Source organism: Phalacrocorax aristotelis, chromosome 10, assembly GCF_949628215.1.
Source record: "Phalacrocorax aristotelis chromosome 10, bGulAri2.1, whole genome shotgun sequence".
Lineage (NCBI taxonomy): Eukaryota > Metazoa > Chordata > Aves > Suliformes > Phalacrocoracidae > Phalacrocorax > Phalacrocorax aristotelis.
In genome coordinates, this window is record NC_134285.1 from 20,188,100 (window position 1) to 20,209,780 (window position 21,681).

Genomic DNA, 21,681 nt, shown 5'->3' on the forward strand with positions numbered 1-21,681 from the left:
TAGGCTCTTTTCTCTGTAGTGGATTGCAGCATAAACTTCCTAGGACCCTCAGGGAACTGCAGTAACAATCGGTGGCTTGACCTTGATCTCTCTTGGTCTGTCCTGGTGACAAATTCCAAGTGTGGCTTCTGGTCGTTCTCTCTAGCTGTAAAAAACATTATAGGGTGATAAGAAACATCTTCTGACTTGCAGTGAATGGTGGCAGAAAGTAAGGTTATACCGTGGCTACTTTGGACTCCACATTCATTGCAAAGTGATTCTAGGGACTGAATTAAGCTACCGTAGGATTTCTATGATACCTCAGTAAACCTGATTCTTGTCTTAGTGTTAGCTTTAACACAGTGACATTCTGTGTCCACAGCAATTAGAGATGACATACAAATATTGCAAGATACAAAAAATCCCATTCCCCAAAGTGGAGATAAGTAAAGAAGAAGAGAAGAACCCAAAGGAGTGTTATGTGTTTTCGGACGCAGAGGACCCCAGAGCACCCATAGTAATCCATTTCCCCCTGGTGAATGACACCTTTAAGGAATTCAAGGAGCCTGGTGAGTTCAGTCAACAAAACTGTATGTTCTAGTTGAGTTCCGGCCATTTGTCTTTCCACAGCGTGGATCTTATTTGTCCTTTGTAGCAATAATTTTAAGTAAGGGCACAGCCTTTGTGTGAGTCACAAGTATATTTGCCTCTTCCACTGGGTTACGAATGAGCATGGCCACTCATCTCCCCAGCCAGGTTTAGGTTACTGCATTCAGCTCCAAGTACATGAGTTTCCCCCATGGCAGAGGAGAAGGAGCTGTCAATTCTGTTCCTGTTAACCTAGTCATGTTAACCTTCTCACCAAAACTGGGATTGTGTTCCCCATATACAGAGTGAAACTGTATCTCTCATCCAGTAAGCATGATGCGACAGAGGTAGATGAGGCAAGTCCATGTCTTTACTGACTAGCCTCCGTGTACTGCTCAAGGGGCAGGTTAGCAAACCTCAGCGGACTCAGTGATGTTGAGTAAGACACAGGAGAGAACAACAAGGCTTTAAGCCGCAACTGCCACCACAAGGCATACTGGAGAAGGCAGCGCTTGCAAGGGTAAAATGTTGGGCCAGAATTCCTCCTCGATCTAGAAGACACCAAGAACATCTGCCAACTGCTTCTTGCCTCACCTTCCCCCTGTCCGTTTAAGACCTAGCAGTAAGAGAGCAGGCTGGGCACTGGTTGCTTCTCCCATACTCTCATGCTAATTCTTATGCCAGAGAATTAGCAAGTCTCTCCAGCAGTAATAAGAACGATGTTTGTGGCGCAAGAGTCTGAGCAGAAGGAACGGGCATATGGCTGCTAACAGCTGGGTCAGGTAATTCTGGTGTGAACAAGTTCAGAAAAATAAATAGTAGGAGGGGGAGGGGATGCAACGTTTAGTTGGTGTAAGGGTAAGAAGCATAAAAGTTACTGATTGTCCTACCTTGGCTGAGACATTATATGGCGTTGGTAGAAGCACTGTGGGAGAGGGAGGTTACTTCCTTTACTAAATGCCAGTGAATAGAAAGAGCTGCCAGAAAACCTCTGTCAGTCTGTGGTGTACGCAAGGGAAAGCCTGCGTCAGCTCACAGAGAAGGGCCTTGTCCTGTACTTGCTAAAGAGCTTTGCACATGAGTTCGGCAGCCCCATGTGCATGATTAACAGACAGCAAGACCCTAAGTTGCCCCAGTAACACAGCTCCTATCTTTCCTGCCTTTCTCCAGGGAATTCAACAGCAGACAAGGCTTTGCTGTGGGAACATATGCAGTTGGGTGGGTTCTGCGTGGAGGCCCAGCAGGCCCTGGGCAGTGGGGTCTGCCCTCAGGCGTTGCCTTTGAATGCAGGCATGAAGCAGCAAAGACAATGTTAGAACAAGAGAGGCTCGGTATAGACTAGGTTTTTCCAACAGCTTGTGGGATACTTTGCAAAAATCGGACAGGCACTCTTGTTGATGCCTTTGCTGTCTGACTTCCTTAACCTGAGACCTTCCTCTGTGCTGGAGCGCTTACAGCAATAAACCCTGAAGTATCTACCACTTTTTGAGTCACCAGGCCGTGGGGAAGTTTCTGCTCTGCCTCACTACTGCTCAAGAGAGCAGACAGAGCATTCCCTCTTCTTCCTTTACCCAAAATTATATCGAGGTACTGGGACCACAGCAAAATGGATGTCTCTGAGGGAACATTTGGGGAAGGTTATGAACAGCAGCAAAACAGGCTAAGTAAAGCTCCTTTTCTGTTACGGTGTTCACCAATGCTCAGAGAATATGTGCAGTAAGACATGCAGCAATAAAATCACATTTAGAAACATTATGGATGAACAGAGGAGATACCCAGTAGAGAGAACTCGGCTTGTTAGGTGCAGGCTGGAGATGATCCAAATGGCAAGGCGCAGTGAGATATGGCAATTGAGCAGTGCCTAGCAGGTAAAATCGGTGAGTGTTCTAGAGTCTCTCTGAATGAAAGACAAATGAGATTATGCAGAGCAAAGCAGCTTCTGCAGCTACTCAGTGCTCCAGGCCCAAATTCGTGAGCTGTGATGCTCACCTGCATGTCTCTGAGCAGCCGGTGCTTCATTAGTCAAGCTGACAGCCAGCAACTGATGTGGGCGTCTGGGGGAGGAGGGACCTTGGCAACCTGCTTGCCTGCGTTTCAAGTTTAACAGTGGAGCTTTTCATTTCTAGTTGGCTGAGAGACACCCTGTGAAATGTGGGTACTTATTTTTCTTGCTTTTAACTATTTAAATTCTAGAAAAAGGCATCAGCTTGCGAAGTGCTCACTTACAATGCAGCTACAGACTGTGCTTTTGAGCGCTTGAGGCAGATGCAGCAGTATCTGAATGTGGATAGCACAGATAATATGGCTCTCTGAATACTGGGAGGCTCAATGAAGCAAAACATGGACATTTTTAATATAGCCACTTCTAGTGACAGTGTGTGCCCAGCACCCTGAGACCACACTGCCTAGAAACCACTAGGTTAGACTAAAACCTGCTATGTCTCAAGCAAAATTCATGGGTCATTTTCGTGCGGTTCTGGTAGACATCGTAAGGAATATCTCAGCAGTCTTATTTGTAGCCTCGCTGACAGTCATCGTGCAATACATTTGTGGTTTTGGCATATTTGGTTCAGACTGCAAGGAGGTAGGTAAGAAGACAGAGGAAAAAGTCTAACTCTAAACATTATGTAGAAGCATAAATACAGGCTGCTGAAGTCCTGGTGGACCTAATTAGGATGTCCTTTTAAGCAAAAAGATTGACCTAAAAGGGAGGATGGGGGTTGGCAAGTCCAAGAGGCTGGGTTAACTCGAGGCTGAGTTGAAGGATGAGAGGCTGATGTGGGGTGCTCTGTTCCCTCCGTACCTCAGCGCTCTGCAACAAGCAATGCTGTGAGGTTAGCATCGCAAGGCCTCCTTGCAGGTACTAGGTTGTCCACTCGCTCTAGCTGGCAGATGCGCTTTTGTCACTGCTAGTCAAGGTCTGGTCATGGGTTTTTAAAGGTCTTCCAGGTGTGTGGCTTGTCTGAGAGTCAGACTTATAGGGTTTGGGAAAGTATTTGGACCAGGGGCACACTGCCCAGGAATGACTGTCTGCAGGGGCAGGATGAGGGGATTCCTGCCAGCCCTGCAGAGGAATTTCCAGGTCTGAGCTTTAGCAGGAGGGGGAAGGAGGAGCGGCTGGGAAAGCTGATGAGGAATGGCTCTTTCAAGCTCTGGGGGTGGCGCAATCTTTCCTGGAGGCTGTTTTTAACAGCGGGTTCTGCCAAGTAGATCAGTCCCTTCCAACACCATGTGTTTTGTGCTCCAGATTCAGCTCACTGTGGTGGCTTTTGTCTTTCTCTGCAGGGGTAAAGCGCTGTCTCTCAGAGATGGAAGAAGGCAAAGTGAATCTGGAGAACAACTGCTCACCATATTACCTCATTAGGCTAATCTACTCCCCTGAAAATTTTGACAAACTTGTGAACCTGAGCATATACAACATCCTCAATAACAAAGACATGCTCCTCCAGGCAATCCGGAGTGCCGTAGAACGGAGAAGCGGCAGGACTGGGAACTTCCCCAGCCACTCTGGACCTGGATACCCCTAGGCTGGGTTTTTGCATTGTTCCCCACTGAAGGCTATGAGAGTCACATTACAATACATCACAGTCACATTCTAACATGTCACAGTCACATTACAACACATCACAGTGTTCATTATTTGCAGGAAACTGAGGAAGCCTGTACATTTCTCATCTTGCCTTGTTCAAGTTCCTAGCTTTCAAAAGGGTTTATTTAATCTCCTTCCCCCCAGTTTTCAGACCGTGAGAGCCTCACACTGTGGTCTTAGTTGTTAAGAAATTAGGGTCCTAGTTAGCAGAGACCTTCCAGGATCTCCCAAATGTTATAGAATATGGTGGTGGTGGTAGTGATAGTTCTTCGTATGTGCCTGTCCCCTCATTCCTGAGCCCATTGTCGGTGTCTTTTCAATGCTTCATTACAAACCAAGTCCTCGCCATTTGCATTCAGTAATGTCCAGATTTTCAGATAGGCTGAGCGACTAGAATTTGCACTGAATTGGTGGGCTCAGCTTTGAAGTCAGGCCAAAGAATCAAATATATCTGTGAACAACGGCCAAACTGCAATGTGCATTCTGCTGGCTGATTCCCCTTGCTGATATAGAAATTATTCCTTTTTTCCATTCCCCTGCAAGAGTTTGGCACAGAAATGCTGCTCCAGACTGCTACGAGGGGGGGCGGTTACATTTCAAGGAGAGAGGACATTAGCTGCAGAGAGCGAGTACGGTTCTTTTGAGCACTGGCTGGAGGAAAAATACTGTATAAGGCATGAGTGATTATATTGATTTATAAGGGTAGTGCCTTCATGCATTAAAATGTCAAGAGCCTGAAACAAGCTTTTGATACCAGAAACTCGAGGGGAGTAACTACCATAGACTCAAGCACATTTGATTTAAAGATCATGGTGGAGGCATAAGCTGGTGTTCCTTACGTATGTAAACTGAATGTAGGATAACATAACTCACTAACAGAGTGCATAGCCATTGTATTTGCACACCCATAAGATTTTTTCCCTTTACAGGCGTCTTTCCCTAACATCATAGGCAAGGTATTTTCAATAGGTGCTACACTAAAATAGAGCACAAACAAAAAAAAAGGAAATTCTTTATGGCACCTCCTTGCTGGAGGAAAATATTTGGATAAATGATGCATGGTTTTCATTTGCCTTGGAGTGAAGTGAGAGACTTTGCCTTGAACTAGGAGCTTGGAACATCTTTATAGCCCTCGACTCCATTAAAAAGATGGTAGGGAAGGATGATGAGCAATACGAAACAGAGCTCCACGGAAGTCGGAGAAGATTCCAGACTTCCTAGCACTGAAGGATTTGGACCTGCTTCTGGCTTATTTAATCCAAACACAGCATATTCATTGGAACCTCCAAGAAAAATCTTATACATTTCTTCTGTGTTGGAAATTTACTTGATATTTAGAATTTGTTTTACTTGAAATCCAAAGCTAGACAAAGAAAGAGAAACGGAGGTCTGCCTTTTTGGTATACGCACACAGCACTCAAGGTCAGAGGGAGGGCGTTTAGAAAAGGCTTCGTTGCCTAACCCTGCATCTACTAAATGCGCCTTCTGCTGCAAGCAATGGCAACGAATAAGCCTCGGCACTATTCCTTGTGCAATGCTTACTTACTGAGCTAAGGAATACCATGCAAAACCTGAGGAGTCTTAGCAGCTAGAATGCAACCGGTCAACTGAATTCAGACCATGAGAAGATAAGAAGTAATTGGGTACCGGCTCCAAGAAAAAAATAAAGAGCCATTTTGAGTTGAAAGGTGAGATGGCAGCAGGGGGCTGTCTCAGAAGAGAGAGTCCTTCCAGCAGGATCTGCTACCTTCGCATAGGAGAGCAGGACGTCCTGGCACACTATGCCGTGATGCAGGTATATGCACATGCAAGCACAGGCAGCTGTGTGCATGCACACGCACAGGGTGTGCACTGTTTTCATGCTCCTCTGGCTGGTCCTATAGAGAAACCCCTTCCTATAACGGCTTGCACAGAACAAAACCTGATTCCCGCATGACTGCAAAGAGGCTGCATGCTCCTGCGTCCCGTGGCCTGGTGCACCCTGATTCACCCAGGCTCCAGTGCTTGGCCCCCACAGCCAGTCGGTGTTTGACCCCCTGCTCGCCTCGGCCGGGCAGCGGGAGAGGAAAGGATGGCCGAGGAATGAGCAGTGCCATTGTGCTGCCTGTCTCCATGCCCTCACTGCATTGGCGCGCTTGGGGTGTCAAATTATTGCTCGTGGCTTCCAGCACTATGCCATGACACAGGAGGCGCGACGGGCTGAGCCGGAGGAGAGGGCTGGGGGCTGAACAGCTTGAGGGGAGTCCCAGTAATGGCAGCTTTTCTGCTGCAGTGGTTGAAGGACTCAGTTCAGCCAGAGACGCTGGTGTTCTCCACAACAGACTGGGACTTATTTTGACACCTAACCAATATCTAACTGAAGCCAGAAGACCTGGCCTTCAGGAACAGAGATTCAGGGCAGCCCCTGCTGAGATACAGCAGATTTGTCAGGAACAAGACCACCAATGCCTTTCATTTATGTATCATCCATATTGTAAATAGGAACGCTATTTTACCTCATCTACCTAATTTTTATACTCTGCTGCTGAAAACAACAAAAAAAATATCTGTGTTTTGTTCATGGGCTACAGTGAGTGATCCGTACCCCTCGTGAACCTTGGCAGCACGTGCACAGCAGTGAGGCAGCTTAGCCATACTGAGAAAATTGGGTCTCTCTAAATGACCAGTAACTGGGACACGCTCGGTGCATTCGTAGTGCTGCTAATGCAAACAGAAATTCCCACTAAAATGTGAAACAGCCAGAAAACCCCATAGGGTTTTCAGGTAACCCACAGTCAGTGGAGAATGACTTTTCTGCAGGACTGTTAAACCCTGTCATACAGCGAGGGCGGTAGCTGTGGGTAGGGAAGGCGGTGGAAAGGGTGGTGTGCCTCTCCATTTGCTGGGAGAACTGTCACTGAAGGTTTTGCCAGTACCTAAAACGGGACTGGGGACTGCTGTTTAGTCTTGCAGCCCAGAGGCGCAGACAAGCATGTGGCCCTTGAGCTCCTTGGGGCCCATGTGGTACCCCTGTAGCCTTAAATGACAATAGTTTGGGTTTTTTTTTTAATATTTTTGCATTTCAGAGCCTGAAATTATGTGAGGGCTGTATCATTGCCCATCAGCGTGTTGGTTTATTTTTTTGTTTTGTTTGGTTTTTTTTTTTTGTAGCATGATGACATTGAGGGAGTTTGCTTTTGGCCTGACGGTGTGACAGGAGGACCTGGAGGGCATCTGTGAGGGCCAAGGCTGCTGGAGGGCTCCGGGGGGGGTGGAGAGAACCACACCTGGCACAGTCTTATCCATGCACCTTGTTGGGAAGCGGTGGCTGGCACATGCTGTCCCCTAAAGCACGCACGGGCTCTGGGTCAGAACCTGCTGATTTGCACAGCCCGAAACCCACAAAGCTACAGAGCACAGCCGCAGCGACGTACAGCTGCTCAGCGACCCGCGCTCAGGTCTGCGCCTTGGTCCTTGTTTCCCTTTGGGTGCATGTGGAGTCTAAGGGAACGGCCCACTGAAACGTCATGCGTTTGCTTCCCAAAGGATGTTTGTTTGTTCTTTGTCCCCGGTCTTGCCTGGCCGTGCGCACGTGCTGTCGAATGGCTGTTTGAATGGCGTGCGTGAAAACCAAAGCAGGCACTGCAAGGAGAAGGCTGTCTCGCTGCCTCTCACCGTAAAAAGGTGTGTGTGAAAAGGCACATGGCATGCTTACAAACTGGGTCTTGCTGTTGTGGCGTTGTATTTGCTTCACTGCTGAAGATGAATGCATGTGTGCAAAAAAAAAACCTCATCTGAAATGCACCCTAGAGCACTGCTCTCATGTGACCATTTTGCTGGAAAACCCCCACAAATACCGAGCTTGCTATCTGCTGCCAAACACAAAGGAAACATACGTTCGTTCTTACAACTGTTAGCTACTTTATAGAAATTGCCTGCTTGTGTCTTCTAACTGTTTAATAATATATTAATTAAAAATAAAATATTGCAAAGGAGCACCAGACCCATGAAAGTCTTTATGCACTTAAACACAAGACTACATGTTTCCCAGTTGTGTTAGCACTACTTACACTAGATACCTGCTGAGCACTTCGCAGGGCATTGCCTGGTTTCAAGGTTGGGTGGAAAAAAAAAAAAAAATCAGAGGGACGATATTCTGGTTTACAAATGCATTGAGAGCCTGGAAAAAAATGGAACAAAATCTACCTCCTGTAGTAAAACCCTCTTCAGTGCAATGGCACAAGGCAGGGTAGGAAGGCCACAGTAGGACGGTGCTAAGCCAAAGCCAAGGCACAGCTTTATTTTGCCTCTTGGTGATTGGAGTGAAATGTGTACAGAAGTCTGCCTTTTGCTGAACTTTACCGTTATCAATTAAATGGTGACTTTAAAATACTGAAGTTAAAAAAAAAAAAAAGCTTTAACTTTCTTTTGTAAAATCAGTTAAAAAAGATCAACAATAAAGGAAAATGCGCTGGTTTCCATATTACTTTCATTTGCTGTATTTTTTTGTGACAGGCGGCGGCTCCAGCCAGAGCCAGGTACAGCAGATGAGAGAACCGGACTAGCCAAAAAAAATATAATTATTAGAGCCCCTTGTTGGATGCGAGTGACTGAGCTGAATCAGTCTGAACACAAATTTACACTCTAGACATTGCATGTACCCATAAAGTATTTACATAAAGCTGGTGTTAGGCACGCGCTGTCCCTCCCACTGGAAAAATCAGCCAATGCAGAGGAGAAGACTGCAAGCAAAGAGCAAGAGTTCTGCTTCAGACTGGCCAGAAAAGCACCAAGGCTGAAGTCCTTGTCAGAGGAGTTAAAGACATGAAGCTTTAGCTTCCACCTGTAAGGGAAGAGCACCCAGCCACTCCACTGTCCTGGGTGAAAAAAATGCCATTTTTGCGCAGCTTCGTGCTAGGTGACTTTTCTTTGGCTTGGAAACAGGGATAAGTAGGGGAAAAAATTATATTCTTCCTCATCATTGCACCATACCTTAAAAAGTGGAGCCTAAAATCCAAATGCTTGTACCAGTAGATAGGTGCTTAAGAAAAAAAGGGCTAAACAGGCCTCACGCCATGCTGGAGGGTTCATCTGACCACTCCTTCGTCAGCCTCAGGAGCCTGGGCTCAGCCTGACATTGCAGGAGTTGAGTCTGTGTCTCAGACGAACAGTCTCATCAGGGTGTTATTTTTTTGAGGTGCACCATAAGCCTCTTTCTTTCCCTCTTGGATCTGCTCTGCTTCATCCTGACTGCTGGGGAAAAAAGTGAATTCAGAATCGGAGCTGCAACTTGCTCTCTACAAGCCCATTGTGGGGGGCGCGGACCTCCAGACACAAGGGTGTTTGGTCTCTGGAGAAAAACACATGCCCAGCTTTAATTGCGTGCCTGCCACCTTCCTATATTATTACACCTCTTAGGCATAAGGAGTTAAAGTACATGACGATGGGAATCCCAGCTTAATCCTCTTGCGTAGCCAGACTGAGGCACAGTACAAGAAAACACAAAGCCATCAGCAGCCCTGTGCCTTTCTTCCAGGCTTGGACTCCTCCCTGGAAGAGCAGTGGCAGGTGTGCCTCTGCTTGTGGGGAGGAGCTACAGTTCTAAAACCACACTAATTACTAAGATTGCCCCGCCTGAAGAAGAAGGAGGCTGTCCACAGCTGCTAAAAATTTCCAGGTATAGCATGCTTCTAATGCACTCTTCAGATAGGACCTTTTAAGAGAAAAATGAGCTTGAGCACCAAAAAATTTTGGTTTGTGGTGGTAAAAGGGAAGGGAAAGGCTAACAAGCATTTCAGGTCAAAACCTCCACGTCCCAAACCAGCCAAACCTGTCTAACCTACAGTGTACAAGCAATCCTGCTAAATTGGGCCTATCAGCATTGTTGGTTGGGTTGGATGCCGTGCTGTGGGGTGACTAATGCCGGTGAGGTGCCCCAGGCCTGACCTGTGCCAGGTGGAGTCCTCCAGGGACACGCGTGGGCTGGGCCTGCGCAGGAATGCGGACATTGGGGCGCTCAGCAGAGCTCACTGCTGTGCTTGCAGAGCTTCCTTTGGGAAATAGGAAAGCTTAAGGCTGTTAAAGCTGGTCTGGGGAAGAACATGATATTCATAAACATTGAAGGATTTTAGATAGATAGGGTTTTGTTAGGGGTTACGGGGCGGGATGGGCGGGACTTGCTTGCTTGGCATCGCCATGACTTTCTTTTTGCTTGCTCAGCGTCCTTGGAAGAACAAGATCTGCGTCTCCTGGCTTTCACCCTCCCAGACCAACAGCCACCATGACTTTTCTTTCTGAGGGAACCCGGGACTGGAGCAGTCACATATATCTGGCCTGGGTTTCCCTGCTGGAAATGTGTCATAACCATTTAACCCATTGCACCTCTATGATGCCCCATATTTAAGGATGCAAGGGTTTTTCTAAAGCCTCAGAACAATTTACTGTTCAGTAGCTGAGGAGAAAGGACTTAGGCAAAAGCCCTCTCTTCCAGAAACGGCGCGCAGCTTCATATTATAATCCTGCTGTGGAATAGTTTAGGTAGCAACTTATGTGACCAGGTCTTGTCATGCCAATGCCAATATATTCTATTCGGGCAGCAAGATACCTTGGGCAAGGATTTTAACTTTCCGCTTCAAGTGTTCACAACTGACTAATCGATACAAGGTCTGCAAGTAGCATAAAACTGTAACTGCGTGTAACGCTAAACTACCGACTAGTGTATACTGCAGTGCGACAAATCCAGGCAGAACCTTAAAAGAGCCATGGGCATATGGAAGCAGCAGTTTTAATGATGGTAATGACATCAACAGAAAATGTAATCCACGTTCGTGGGATACAAACCAGTTCCTGGAGGCAAGAGTTATTTGCAGGAGGGAGAAGGAGAGAATTAAGGATCTAAGCACAGAGCACGATCAGATTAAGACTGGAAAGCCAAACTGATCTCAGCGCCTGAGATAAAACTATGTGACGTTGCTTCAGTTCGTTCCTAGCCGATTTCTGGCAGCCTGCACTGTTGGAAGATATATGGTCAAAATAAGTCTGGTAATTTTATCTTTGAGCACGCTATCCCCTTCTCTGCTGGCTACTGGCTAACTCCTCTCAGCCTCTTCGAGGTTGCTGCTGGGAAGGCTCCTCTTGGATAAACAATGTTGAAATGTCTCACATGCAGCCCAGCTTAAAAGCCACACTTTCAACAGTTACCGTTGGCAGTTATGAGAGTCTTATTGAGCAACGGCAGCTTATGCCTTGCGGGAAGCAATGGCTTGAGCCGCTTAAGCTGCCGCCTCAGTGTGCTGCACAGTTCCAGACCCGAAGTGTGCAGGTAAGGACACGGGACGTGACATGTAGGGGTGTGGGGAATGAGGAAACAGGAGCTGTGCAGAGGTGGCTGGAGTCCTTGTTTGGGAATCACACGGCACATGAGGCTTCTCCTTTGGGAAGCCAGGCTTGGTAAAAGCACGAGGACTGGTCAATCCAGCTGGTGGGATCAGCAGGCCACTACATCTCTCCTATTAGGAAAATCACTGGGAGACCTACATGACAGTATAAAATGCTTTAAGGCATTTTCCCTGTAATGACTAGGGAGCCCCAGCTTACCTGTGGGCGTGGAAGCCTGGAAACACAAACCGTGCTCGGTCTTCAGTTAACAGTTGCAATAATGCAATAAATGCTTAGACAGAATAATGACAAGCTTCCGTCTCCTGAACTACTTTTATCAAGTCCTCCCCCTCCCATAAAACATCCCCATAAAAAAAGAGATAGTTTACCTCTTTATCTGACCTCTGAAACAATTGCAGAAACTACCTTTGAAAACTGACTAGTTACAGCTTAGCAAAAATAATTTTGCGAATGTGACTTTTTCTTAGCACAGTCATGCTTTCTAACCACCAAAATTACAGCCCACCCAGCTCTGATGATACTTTCCGTGATTTTTTTTTTTTACTGTTGCAAATGATTTACAGTGGAATAGCGTCAAGTGCACTGACACGCTGGTGCAGAAAGACAAGCTTACGCTCACTGGTTTAATCCCATAGCATTTTGCATTTCTAATGTGTGAATCACTTTTGAAAGGTTGAATGTCTTCCCTCTAAGAATCTGGCAAACCCTGAAAAAGTTCATTTTGTTAGGCAGTAACTGCTCTCTATTTGCGTTCTTCCTGGGAGTGATGCTCAGGTGGCTGCCAAGGTTTTTTTCTTCTATTTTTTTCTCTTTTCCGCTTTGATCATACAGTGAGATTACTGCTTACGTTCAATAGCTGTGACTCTGCCGAGTGCCAGTCAGAGCACTACAAAATGAAATCTGTTACACTGAAGCTGCTCTAACTGCACAGCCGCTTCAACGGGTCCTTTACGTCAGCACCTCAAGGCAAAAATAGAGCATGAAAACAACATAAGATGAGACAAAGCATTGAGTGCAATTATCTTTCATCTGTGGAGGCTGGGGATCAGGTTGCAGTTATTCTTAGGCTGATCTCACCTACGACCACAGCAATGCAATTTGGCATGACTGACAATCCCTGGGAGTGAGGTGCACACCTGACAGCATCTAACGCCCCTCATTTGTCAGTATCGAGCTCACACGACTTAAAGACTGAAGTTTTTCACAGGCCTGCAGCTCCGGCCACCTGGATTGTTACAGTTCAATTTCTGAAAATGGTGACAACTCTTTTCTGCAAATAGCTTCCGTTGTGCTTAGATGATCATTAGTCTTTCTTGGTATGCACTTCTGGCCTGCCATCTAGTTTCCAGTGCAACAAAGCGTTATGAAAGGAATGAGACCATTTTATCCAGAAAAATCCCTGCAGACCATGTTCTTATTTCACAGTAAAATACTTCTTAAATTTTTTTAAATTGCATTTGTTTCTCCACCATTCTATTGGGTGCTATAACTTCTTTAACTGGGGGTCAGTGACCTAGCATGGGGCCTTATCTTTACATGCTGGTCCTCAGTCTCAGCCACTGAGAAGGAACTAGTAATGCAGCATCGCTGTTGGGATGGTGGGTTTGGAACACGAGTGTCTCCTCACACAGGTACATGCGTGACTGTGCATGTGTCTGTCCATCAAGAAGGTTCTGCCTAGTCCCCTGTAGGAAAAGATTCAGTTCAACATCCCTATCCACTTAACCCAGTGATTTCATAGAATTATTGACCAAGTTTTCATTCTAATTTGTTCCAATTCTCTGCGCTCTCTCCCACTAGGGAGACAAATGGAGGAGAAAACCTAGTGATGGACAAGATGGAATAGGCCAAAGTATTCCAGACTTTTTTCTTCTTCTTCTTCTTTTTCTTCTCAATACTCACAAGTAAAGCCTGGTCCCAGGCCTCTGCTTATACTAGGATGGTTAGGGAAGGAGTTGGGAGATCAACCACTGGGGAAGCAACAGATCAGGGCCTCCTTAGGGAAGCTGGATGTTCAGTGACATGCGGCGCAGGCAGGCTGTGTGACTCTGAGACTGCTCTATTACCTGTGAAGCATTATGGTGGCTGGAGGAGGTCTCTCATGATGGGATACCGTCTGGAGCGAAAGCAAGAAAGGCTCTGGTAAACTATATACAAGGCCAAGCAGCCTTACCACACTCACTGGTGAGCTCATGCAGCAAGTCCTCCCGGACTTCATTCCAAGCACATGAAGGACGAGGTGGCAATCAATCAGGCTCATCCAGCATGGCTTTACTAAGGGGACGTTAGGCTTGGACCATGTGATTGCCTTTCATGGTGAAATGTGGTCACATGGAGAAAAGTAGATGTAATGTACTTCAGCTTTCGTGAGGCTTGTCCTTTGTCTCTAAGAGCATTCTCCAGCAGTCTTGCTGGACAGACTGTTAGACAGTTTGAAAACTGGCTAAGCTGCCTTCTACAATGGCAACAATTAATGGCTTGGCTTTCAGAGATTGGCTGGTGACAAATGGGGTATCCTGGTGTAAATATTGTGACTAATATTGCTCTGTGCCTTCATCAGTGAGCTGTACAGCGAGGTAGAGCACATCCTCAGTACATTTGGGGACAATACTAAAAAAATGAGGAAATGGCTGACAGTACAAATGGCAGATCTTCAGTCCAGAAGGACTTGGAGAGAACTTGAGGATTGGACTAAAAGAAATCTCATGAAGTTGAACAAGAAAAAGTGCAAACCTCAGCACCAGGTGCAGAATATGCCCCTTTGTCAGCACAGACTGAGCAGCAACTGCCTGAGTAGCAGCTCTGCTGAAAACCTCTGGCAGTTACAGTGGCTGCTATAGTCAGTATGAGCAAGCACTGCAAATAAAGCAAACTGCATAATGGGCTATGCCAGGCATGTAAGCCCCTTTAGTCAGGAGTGACGAGGACATGTATGTAGGATGGTGAAGAGTTTGGGGACGCCCAGTTCAAGGGGGAAGCAGAGAGACTCCAGTGGGTGTGATGGAGGGCTGCCAAGAAAATCACAGGTTTGAGGGCACACAGCCTATGAAGGAAGACTGGTAGAGTTGCACTTGATTAGTCTGGCAAAAGAGAAGGCAACATGGCAGCACCTTCAACAGCTGAAGTGCAGGTACAAAGCTGATGGGTCCATGCGCTTCTTGTTAACTGCATATGACGTAGCAGGGACCAACAGGCACAAATCCTGACTTGGAAGGTTCATATGAAACTTTAGCAGACAATCCACCAAGAGTAGAGTAGCACTAAACAGGTCACCCACAGGGACTACGGAATTGCCACCCTCAGAGTGTTTTTAAGGCTTGTCTGGACAAAACCATACCTGATCTTGGTCCAGTGTTGGTGATTGTTTGGCTGAATTACAGACCTCCAGAGGTCCCATCCCACAAACACTTCTGTGTTTAGCCCAAGGAGTGGTATCTTTTAAAAATAAGCATTATACTACTGGCTAAAAAGAACAGACTCCTACAGATGTGGTCGCCTGTCTTTATGGCACTGCTGCTGCTGCATCATGCTTGGACTTTGCTGTGTGCACTGTGGAGATAAAAATTTGGTAATTTGTGTGCACTTGACACCCTGTCCAGCTATAGCAATTCAAGAAGTGGGAAAAAGGCCAATAGTGTAATGAGAACAAGATGAGGTTTTATACAGGTAACGTACTACTAGACATGCTTTTTTCCTTTACCCACATTTTTCCCAAAAGAATATCTTATATAACTCCTGCTCAACCCAGCTTCCCAATAGGCTGGTTAAGCGACCTAGTTTTTGGTCTTACTGAGAGCAACGCTCAGGGGACTAGACTTCCTCCTTGCTATCCTGCTTTTCCTCTCCTTTTACACTGAAAGACTAATTGTTCATACATTTTTTTAGTTTCAGATTCCATTAAAAATTAGTAACTCTCCAGCACTTTTTTTCCTGGTAACCTCATCCAGAAAGAATTGGCAAATAGGGAATCGTTGGTTGACGTGTTGTAAAAATGAAAGGCTGTGGAGACTACAAAGCACTGCAGGAATTATATAACAAATATTCCCTTTGAGACTTCTGCTTCTGTGGTGTACAGAACAGCTCTCTTAAATCTTATCCATTGATATCTGCAAAGCTACTTGCAGTTGGCTGCTGTTCACTCACAGCTTGCACCTTGAGCTCTGCTCAGTGCTCCCCACTTCACTTGAGCTGCCTGGCTTAAAGGTCCCTCTGCTCTTCCCTTAGGTAACTTGGAGTAGACATCACTTAGGTGATACAATGAATGACAGAGTCGTCATATACACAAAAGTATACCAGATGCAGTCCTGTTTAATTATATGTAATGGCTTTACTAGATTTAATACATAATTAAAATAAGATCCAAGGGTTGTGATTAACTTAAAACATTTTAATACCTTTCCAGAGGGCTGGGTTAAGATATAATGGGGAAGGGTCTGGTACTCATTGAGGCAAATGTCATTCTTCTCTTCCTGCTTCTAGTAGAGATGGAAGTAGTTTGGTTTTATTACCGCGTTGTTCTAGGCTCAGGGTGGTGACGGAGGTTTGTGTCACTGCAGTCCCATCTTAAAAGCTGTGGAAAATTCTGCAGACTCTCTCTCTGGTTTTATTTTGAAGGAAGGTGTTCTCCTGTCAACAACAGGCATCGCCAGAAAATCAGGTACAATCTAGAGGAGTTTAAGTCACTGTGTATGTGCAAGAACTTGTTAGGCATCTAGCTCAGCAGCAAAAATCCACCAAGCAGAGGGACCAGGATATCACATCATAGTCTGTAAGATCTTTCAGACTCCAAACGCAACAGAAATTGATTTACACTACGGGCCAAATTTCCTAATTTGGCTGTGGGTGTGTTTTATATGCCCGTGTTTGGATTCTCAAAACAGCCTTTGATGAAAGTATTTGAACAGTGCAGCTTCAGACAACTCATTTCGTTCCTTAAATTAGGAGGCTGGGTCCCTTTCAGACGCTGCTGGAGAGAATGGTCAGAGGACTATCCAAAGCACCTGGCTCTGATTCCCTGATCTGTTGGAACAAGTCTCTCTCCGTTGTGCATACAGGGAACTCTGTCTTCAGATCAGATACTTCATTTCAGTAACTTTGGTGCCTACAATAGGGGATACAAGAATTGCTCTGGGTGTCCCAATTTTAAGTCATCAACCACAGACAGGATATGGCTTACTACAGTGAGGCCCATTTTTAAAAACTGTCTGTAGCACATCATAAATGACACAAATTGATTGAGGCATGGTCATATGCAAGAATTTTTACTGGGTTAGTGACAGAGAAGTGGGACTTTTTTGACCTCATGGCAATATCCCTTTGTAGCTGACTGCTACATGAGCACAAGCAGCAGTGACATCAGCTCAGTCTTGCAGCACAGAGCCCCTACCTCACGAGTGAGCTTTTGCTGGCTAGTCTTTCAGCCAAGGCTTGGTCTGGAAAGTCCCACAGTCTGGTCTGGGAGGTCTCTGTGTTCGGACCGAAAGGCTGCAGCATCATTGTGGAATGTGATCTGTTACCATGTCCTGCAGAGTCAAAGAACACAAATAAAAACCTTCCGAAGTAGTGTTAGAGGCAGAGTTTGCCATTTCTGGCTCCATAACAATTTTCTCTGAGCATCATTGTTATAACTGTGCCCTGGCCTCCTTTCCAGTAAGCCTAGTGAGGTGTCCAGCAAGAGACCTAGATTCAGAAAAAACGCTGTTGATCAAGACCCAAAGCAACTCCACAATAAAAGGATGAATACAACCCTTGGTCAAGGCCCCCCCCGGGGAAAACCTGATGCTGGCCACAGTACAACTGAAAGGCTGCTTTGCAAGTCACCCTGGGCGTTCTCCTGCCAGGACATCATATCGCAAGGTGGCATGTGACTTGTGTACTACTAACAGGCAAAAAAGGACAGCCTAAAATGCCCCACATTGAGGACACTTTCTCATTCTCTTCTCTTTATTTCACCATCACATGCTAAAAACACAGTTCATTCTTGAAGGAAGTGAGAATGTACCTATGTTATTCTGTAGTGATCGCAGCCAGTCCTCCATCAGTGACTGAGAAGGTGCTGCGAAGAAATACTCTGCCCCATCTCTCAGCCTGTAAATAGGGATAGAAGAAGGTGAATTCTAGTTAGCCTTGCCTTATATCTGCTGCCCTTACAAGTGGGGCAAGCACTGTAAGATGTTTCAGTTATGCCTCCTAACCACATACAGTCTTAGGTGACTGTAGGCAAATACAACCATACAGGGAGCTGTGTACAGAATTCTCCATAAGACCTACCGCAACATGAAGGCGTTCTCTTTCCTGCTGTAATTTACCAGCCTTTCACATTTGGCACCAGGAATGCTGAGGGACAGGAGTGTGGATATGTTCTGAAGGAGGAAGAAATTGTAACAAAATGTTTTCTGCGTCTTTTCTACTAGGATTCAATTCCATACTAACCTGCAGGCTGACCACACACCCGTCCCATCTTTTTCTGCTTTATAACCAGGATCACTGATTTGGAAGAACCACAGAGGAACAACGGACTATTGCGTTGTATCTTGAAGGCAATTTTTGACTAAGATACTTGTTTTAAGGAATATGTTTGAAAATTTCTGAAAGCTTATTATTCTGTCTTAGAGCTGGTATCAGTTGAGCAATTGTTGAATTTTCACTCAGCTATCATTTGAAGGAGAACCAACTACCCCAGCCCCAAAGCAAAGCAAATGTAACTCCATTTTCTTTTAAATGCATTTCTAGATAGGTAAACACAGAGATTGCTAGGAAGATTCAAAAGCCAAATTACCTTAGACGCTTCTTTTTCATCACTATAGAAATCAAGCTTTAATCCATCAAGTTTTACGTAGAATGATTTCCATGACCTTGAGCTTGGCTACATGAATAGAAATGGTAATAAAATCCAATTATTAGCTATGTATTTTATTGGAGTAGTGAAATCTTTCATGTGCGACTTCTACAGGAAGACAGGAGCTGCGCAGATTATGATCACAGAAGCTCTCTTAGTCATGATTATCTCCTAGAAAAACAGAACCTGCTGTAGTTTCTGGTGTGGGTGATTAAGGAAGGGTCTCTCTCAAGTCACGACTGAACAAATGATATAACATGGTGCAAGCAAGCTCTATACCATGTCACTGGTATACAGCTGACCACTCAGCAACATCTTTGAGAGAAGGTGGATAATCAAAGTTATGTCTATTTCTGGCCACTAAAACCTCCACTTTTTTTCCCAGCTGGAACACTGGCCCTTGCCTGCTGGTCACAGTCTAGTTTTGCTAAGTGTGTGGTTTCAATCTAATGTGGCTGCTGAATTCTTCTTAATTTCCTAAACTAAACCCAGTGGAATGGTACTGAACACTGTACAAAAGCCGCTGCTATTTCCTACCCCAGGTATGTACCAGTGAAAGGTTAGCCTAGTGCCATGAGACCCTTCTGGATGAAGGATCCTATTACTTGTGTATATTCTTATTTTGAAAAAAAGAAATAAAGGAAAAAGTCCTGAGGAAGACAAGTCATAGTTTTTCTCGTTTGGCAAGAAGAAGTTTTTCTTGTTTGTTCAGTACCACAGCAGACTAAATTCAGTGTCTCCAGAAGAGAGGAAAAATTAAATTTCTCTTCCAGATGAGGAATCCATACCAGATTCATTTTTTAAAGGCTCTTTCAAGTTAAAAGTTTCCGAGGAAATATTCTCCGGGACAAACAATCCAAGACAACTTGTTTACATGCAATACCTCAGCATGCTCAGATGTCTGCAGTTTGGTTGTGAATATTAGAAAATTTCCTGCCCTGTTATTATCATTAGCCTACTGACCTGAAATGATATCCCTTCCCAGGATAAGAATTTAGATTTCAGTTTCATTCATCCCTGGATTAAACAAACCACTTCAAAGATAAACAGAAACTTTAATTCTCTTCCATCACAGTTAGAAATTATAAGCATTGGGAGCATGTGAGTGAGGGCTTCCTCTTTCAAGAGACCATCACATACTGATATAAGCCTGTTTTTTTTTTTCTTTCTTTCTTTTTGCAATTCAGTTGATAAGTTCAAACCTGTATTTATAATTAGGGGAACATAATTAACGTGTTCATACAGCCTAGGCTCTGGTTCATAAATCCATTAAATGTAGACAGACCCTGTTCTGCATGATTCCCATGTCAGGCAAAAATTCCATTGCCTTTTTCTCTTAAGGACTTGATCAGGTATTGCCAAAGTCAGTGGACACTTCCTCATGCATTTTAGTGGTAACTGAATTAAGCACACAGTCCTGAGCTCCTCTTCAGCAAGTGTTTGTCCTGAAGAAGTCAGACCAGATCTGGATTATAATTCAAGGAAAGATTTGATTTTACCTGTTGTCTTCCTGGAAGGAGCTGGTCTCTCTTTTCTAGGAATCCCTTCATGTTCTGGAGACTTGCAGAAACCTGAGACACACAAGAACATTGCTGTTTAACTTTAAAATGTCCCTTAAATATATGTTATAATTTCCAAAGGTCTTTCTGGATAAATTCCACACAGAGAAACTGATCTCTACTGCCTCTAGCCTTTATATTCACAGCACAGCACAGCACTCTCTAGGTTGCAGTCACATCTCTGATATACTACCTGAATGAAGAGAATTTACATCCTTCTAGAACAATTTGTTCATGGAATTTGCTCTATCATGGTGTATGAATTAATAAATATTATTTTTATATTATTAAATACAATTTACAACTTAAATTGCTGAAGTTATTCATACCAACCCTGCAATAACACTGAGTTACACCAATGTATAGGGTTGTACCTGTATACTTGGGTATGTGACAAACACATTCCTCCCAAAGTGCAAGAAGGGAAGTGAACAATTTTTACCTGTCCATGTGTTAACAGTGCATTTCCTGCCAGGGTGAGCAAACAGGAGTTGCTTGTTCTAGTTTTGCACCATGTCAACTCTTTGTGAAGGGTGCCACTATGTCCTGCCTCTGTCTGACTTCTAAACTCAGTGGACGCTAAGTACCACCACCTCATGTAGAGAGTAAATCAGCAGTCTTGCCTCTTTGTGAGACAGCATCTCCTGGCTCTTGTTAAGTGCTCTGCTGAGTATTCAGCAGCATGAATAACCTCTAGTTTGGGAAAATCAAAACAGAAATCAATACAGTTGTCAAGACCTAGGCTATAAAGCTGAGCAAATTTAAAATGCTTTTAAGCTACACCTAGCTGCCTAAGTCAACAATCTTTTTGGAAAGTGTATCAACTGCAAAGGCACATAAAATGCCTCTTGCTGTTCAGGTCTATGAGTGTATCTACTGAAATGCGCACTGTATGGTGGTCTTTGTGACTTTCTTATTGAACTTCCTTTATTTCCTTACTTTAACTAGCACAGGATAGTAGTTTTGTGAGGAAGGAGCCAGGAATCCCTGGGACTTACCAAAGATGTATTCTCTAATCTCTCCAAACAGGAGTCAGACAGCAGTAAGTTTGGTGATTTATCTAGTGACCTTTGGCCAGGCTCGGGGGGAGTTGCCATTAGTTTTGTCGGCAGGTTGGAGAAAGAGGACCCTCCAGCACTTTTTTCCTGAGGTGATAAAAGACCTGTGGCATATGATTCTGACAAACTGCTGCTGCGTTGCTGGCTTATGGTAGTAGGAGATAAAGGAGAGCTGGAAGAAGTGTGACTTTCCAAAGATGTAGCTTGTGGACCCACCATCTTTGGTGTAGGTGGAGTGCTAATCTCACTGAGCCTCCTCTCATCTTTAATTTCTGTGTTGTTGCTGCTCAGCACTTCTGGGACTCCCACAGCCATGAATTTTTGGAACGTTGATGGAGTCTTTTCGACAGGGGAGAAAATAGTTTCAAGCGGGGCCTTCCAGGACAGGCTGGGTAAAGGCACAGATGGCAGTGGCATTGGGCTCTTTCGCTCTGTCACTTTTGGCACTACATTCCTTTTGTCAGATGTTTTTCTTTTCAGAGAGGGAACCCGTACAGTTTTGCCTTTATCCTTCTGCTCACTCTCTTCTGTGTCCACTTGTTTCAGAAGATTCATCTCCCTCTGTAAGACACAAGTATTAATGTTTTTTTTTAAATTCCTTTCATTGCATTCGTGGGTACTTACTGAAGAATTTTTTTTTTATTTTAAGCAGGAATAGTTTTCCAAATACACATTCCCCTGGCATTGAATTTT

The 21,681-nt window shown here is 44.9% G+C and overlaps 2 protein-coding genes across 2 annotated transcripts in view; one reads left to right on the top strand and one right to left on the bottom strand.

The window, feature by feature from the left end:
• LOC142062734 (cytosolic phospholipase A2 beta-like) overlaps positions 1-5,147 on the top strand; it is a 47,091-nt gene extending 41,944 nt beyond the window's left edge. Inside the window, exons 20-21 of the mRNA XM_075105631.1 lie at positions 362-548; positions 3,853-5,147. Of these exons, the coding sequence (XP_074961732.1) occupies positions 362-548; positions 3,853-4,094 (429 nt within the window). The 3' untranslated portion in view covers positions 4,095-5,147. The remainder of the gene's footprint in view (positions 1-361; positions 549-3,852) is intronic.
• Positions 5,148-15,812: 10,665 nt separating this feature from the next.
• SPTBN5 (spectrin beta, non-erythrocytic 5) overlaps positions 15,813-21,681 on the bottom strand; it is a 99,086-nt gene continuing 93,217 nt past the window's right edge. Inside the window, exons 61-67 of the mRNA XM_075106202.1 lie at positions 20,929-21,549; positions 19,871-19,942; positions 18,312-18,398; positions 17,804-17,895; positions 17,535-17,620; positions 16,920-17,055; positions 15,813-16,159 (exon numbers count right to left, since the gene is read on the bottom strand). Of these exons, the coding sequence (XP_074962303.1) occupies positions 16,081-16,159; positions 16,920-17,055; positions 17,535-17,620; positions 17,804-17,895; positions 18,312-18,398; positions 19,871-19,942; positions 20,929-21,549 (1,173 nt within the window). The 3' untranslated portion in view covers positions 15,813-16,080. The remainder of the gene's footprint in view (positions 16,160-16,919; positions 17,056-17,534; positions 17,621-17,803; positions 17,896-18,311; positions 18,399-19,870; positions 19,943-20,928; positions 21,550-21,681) is intronic.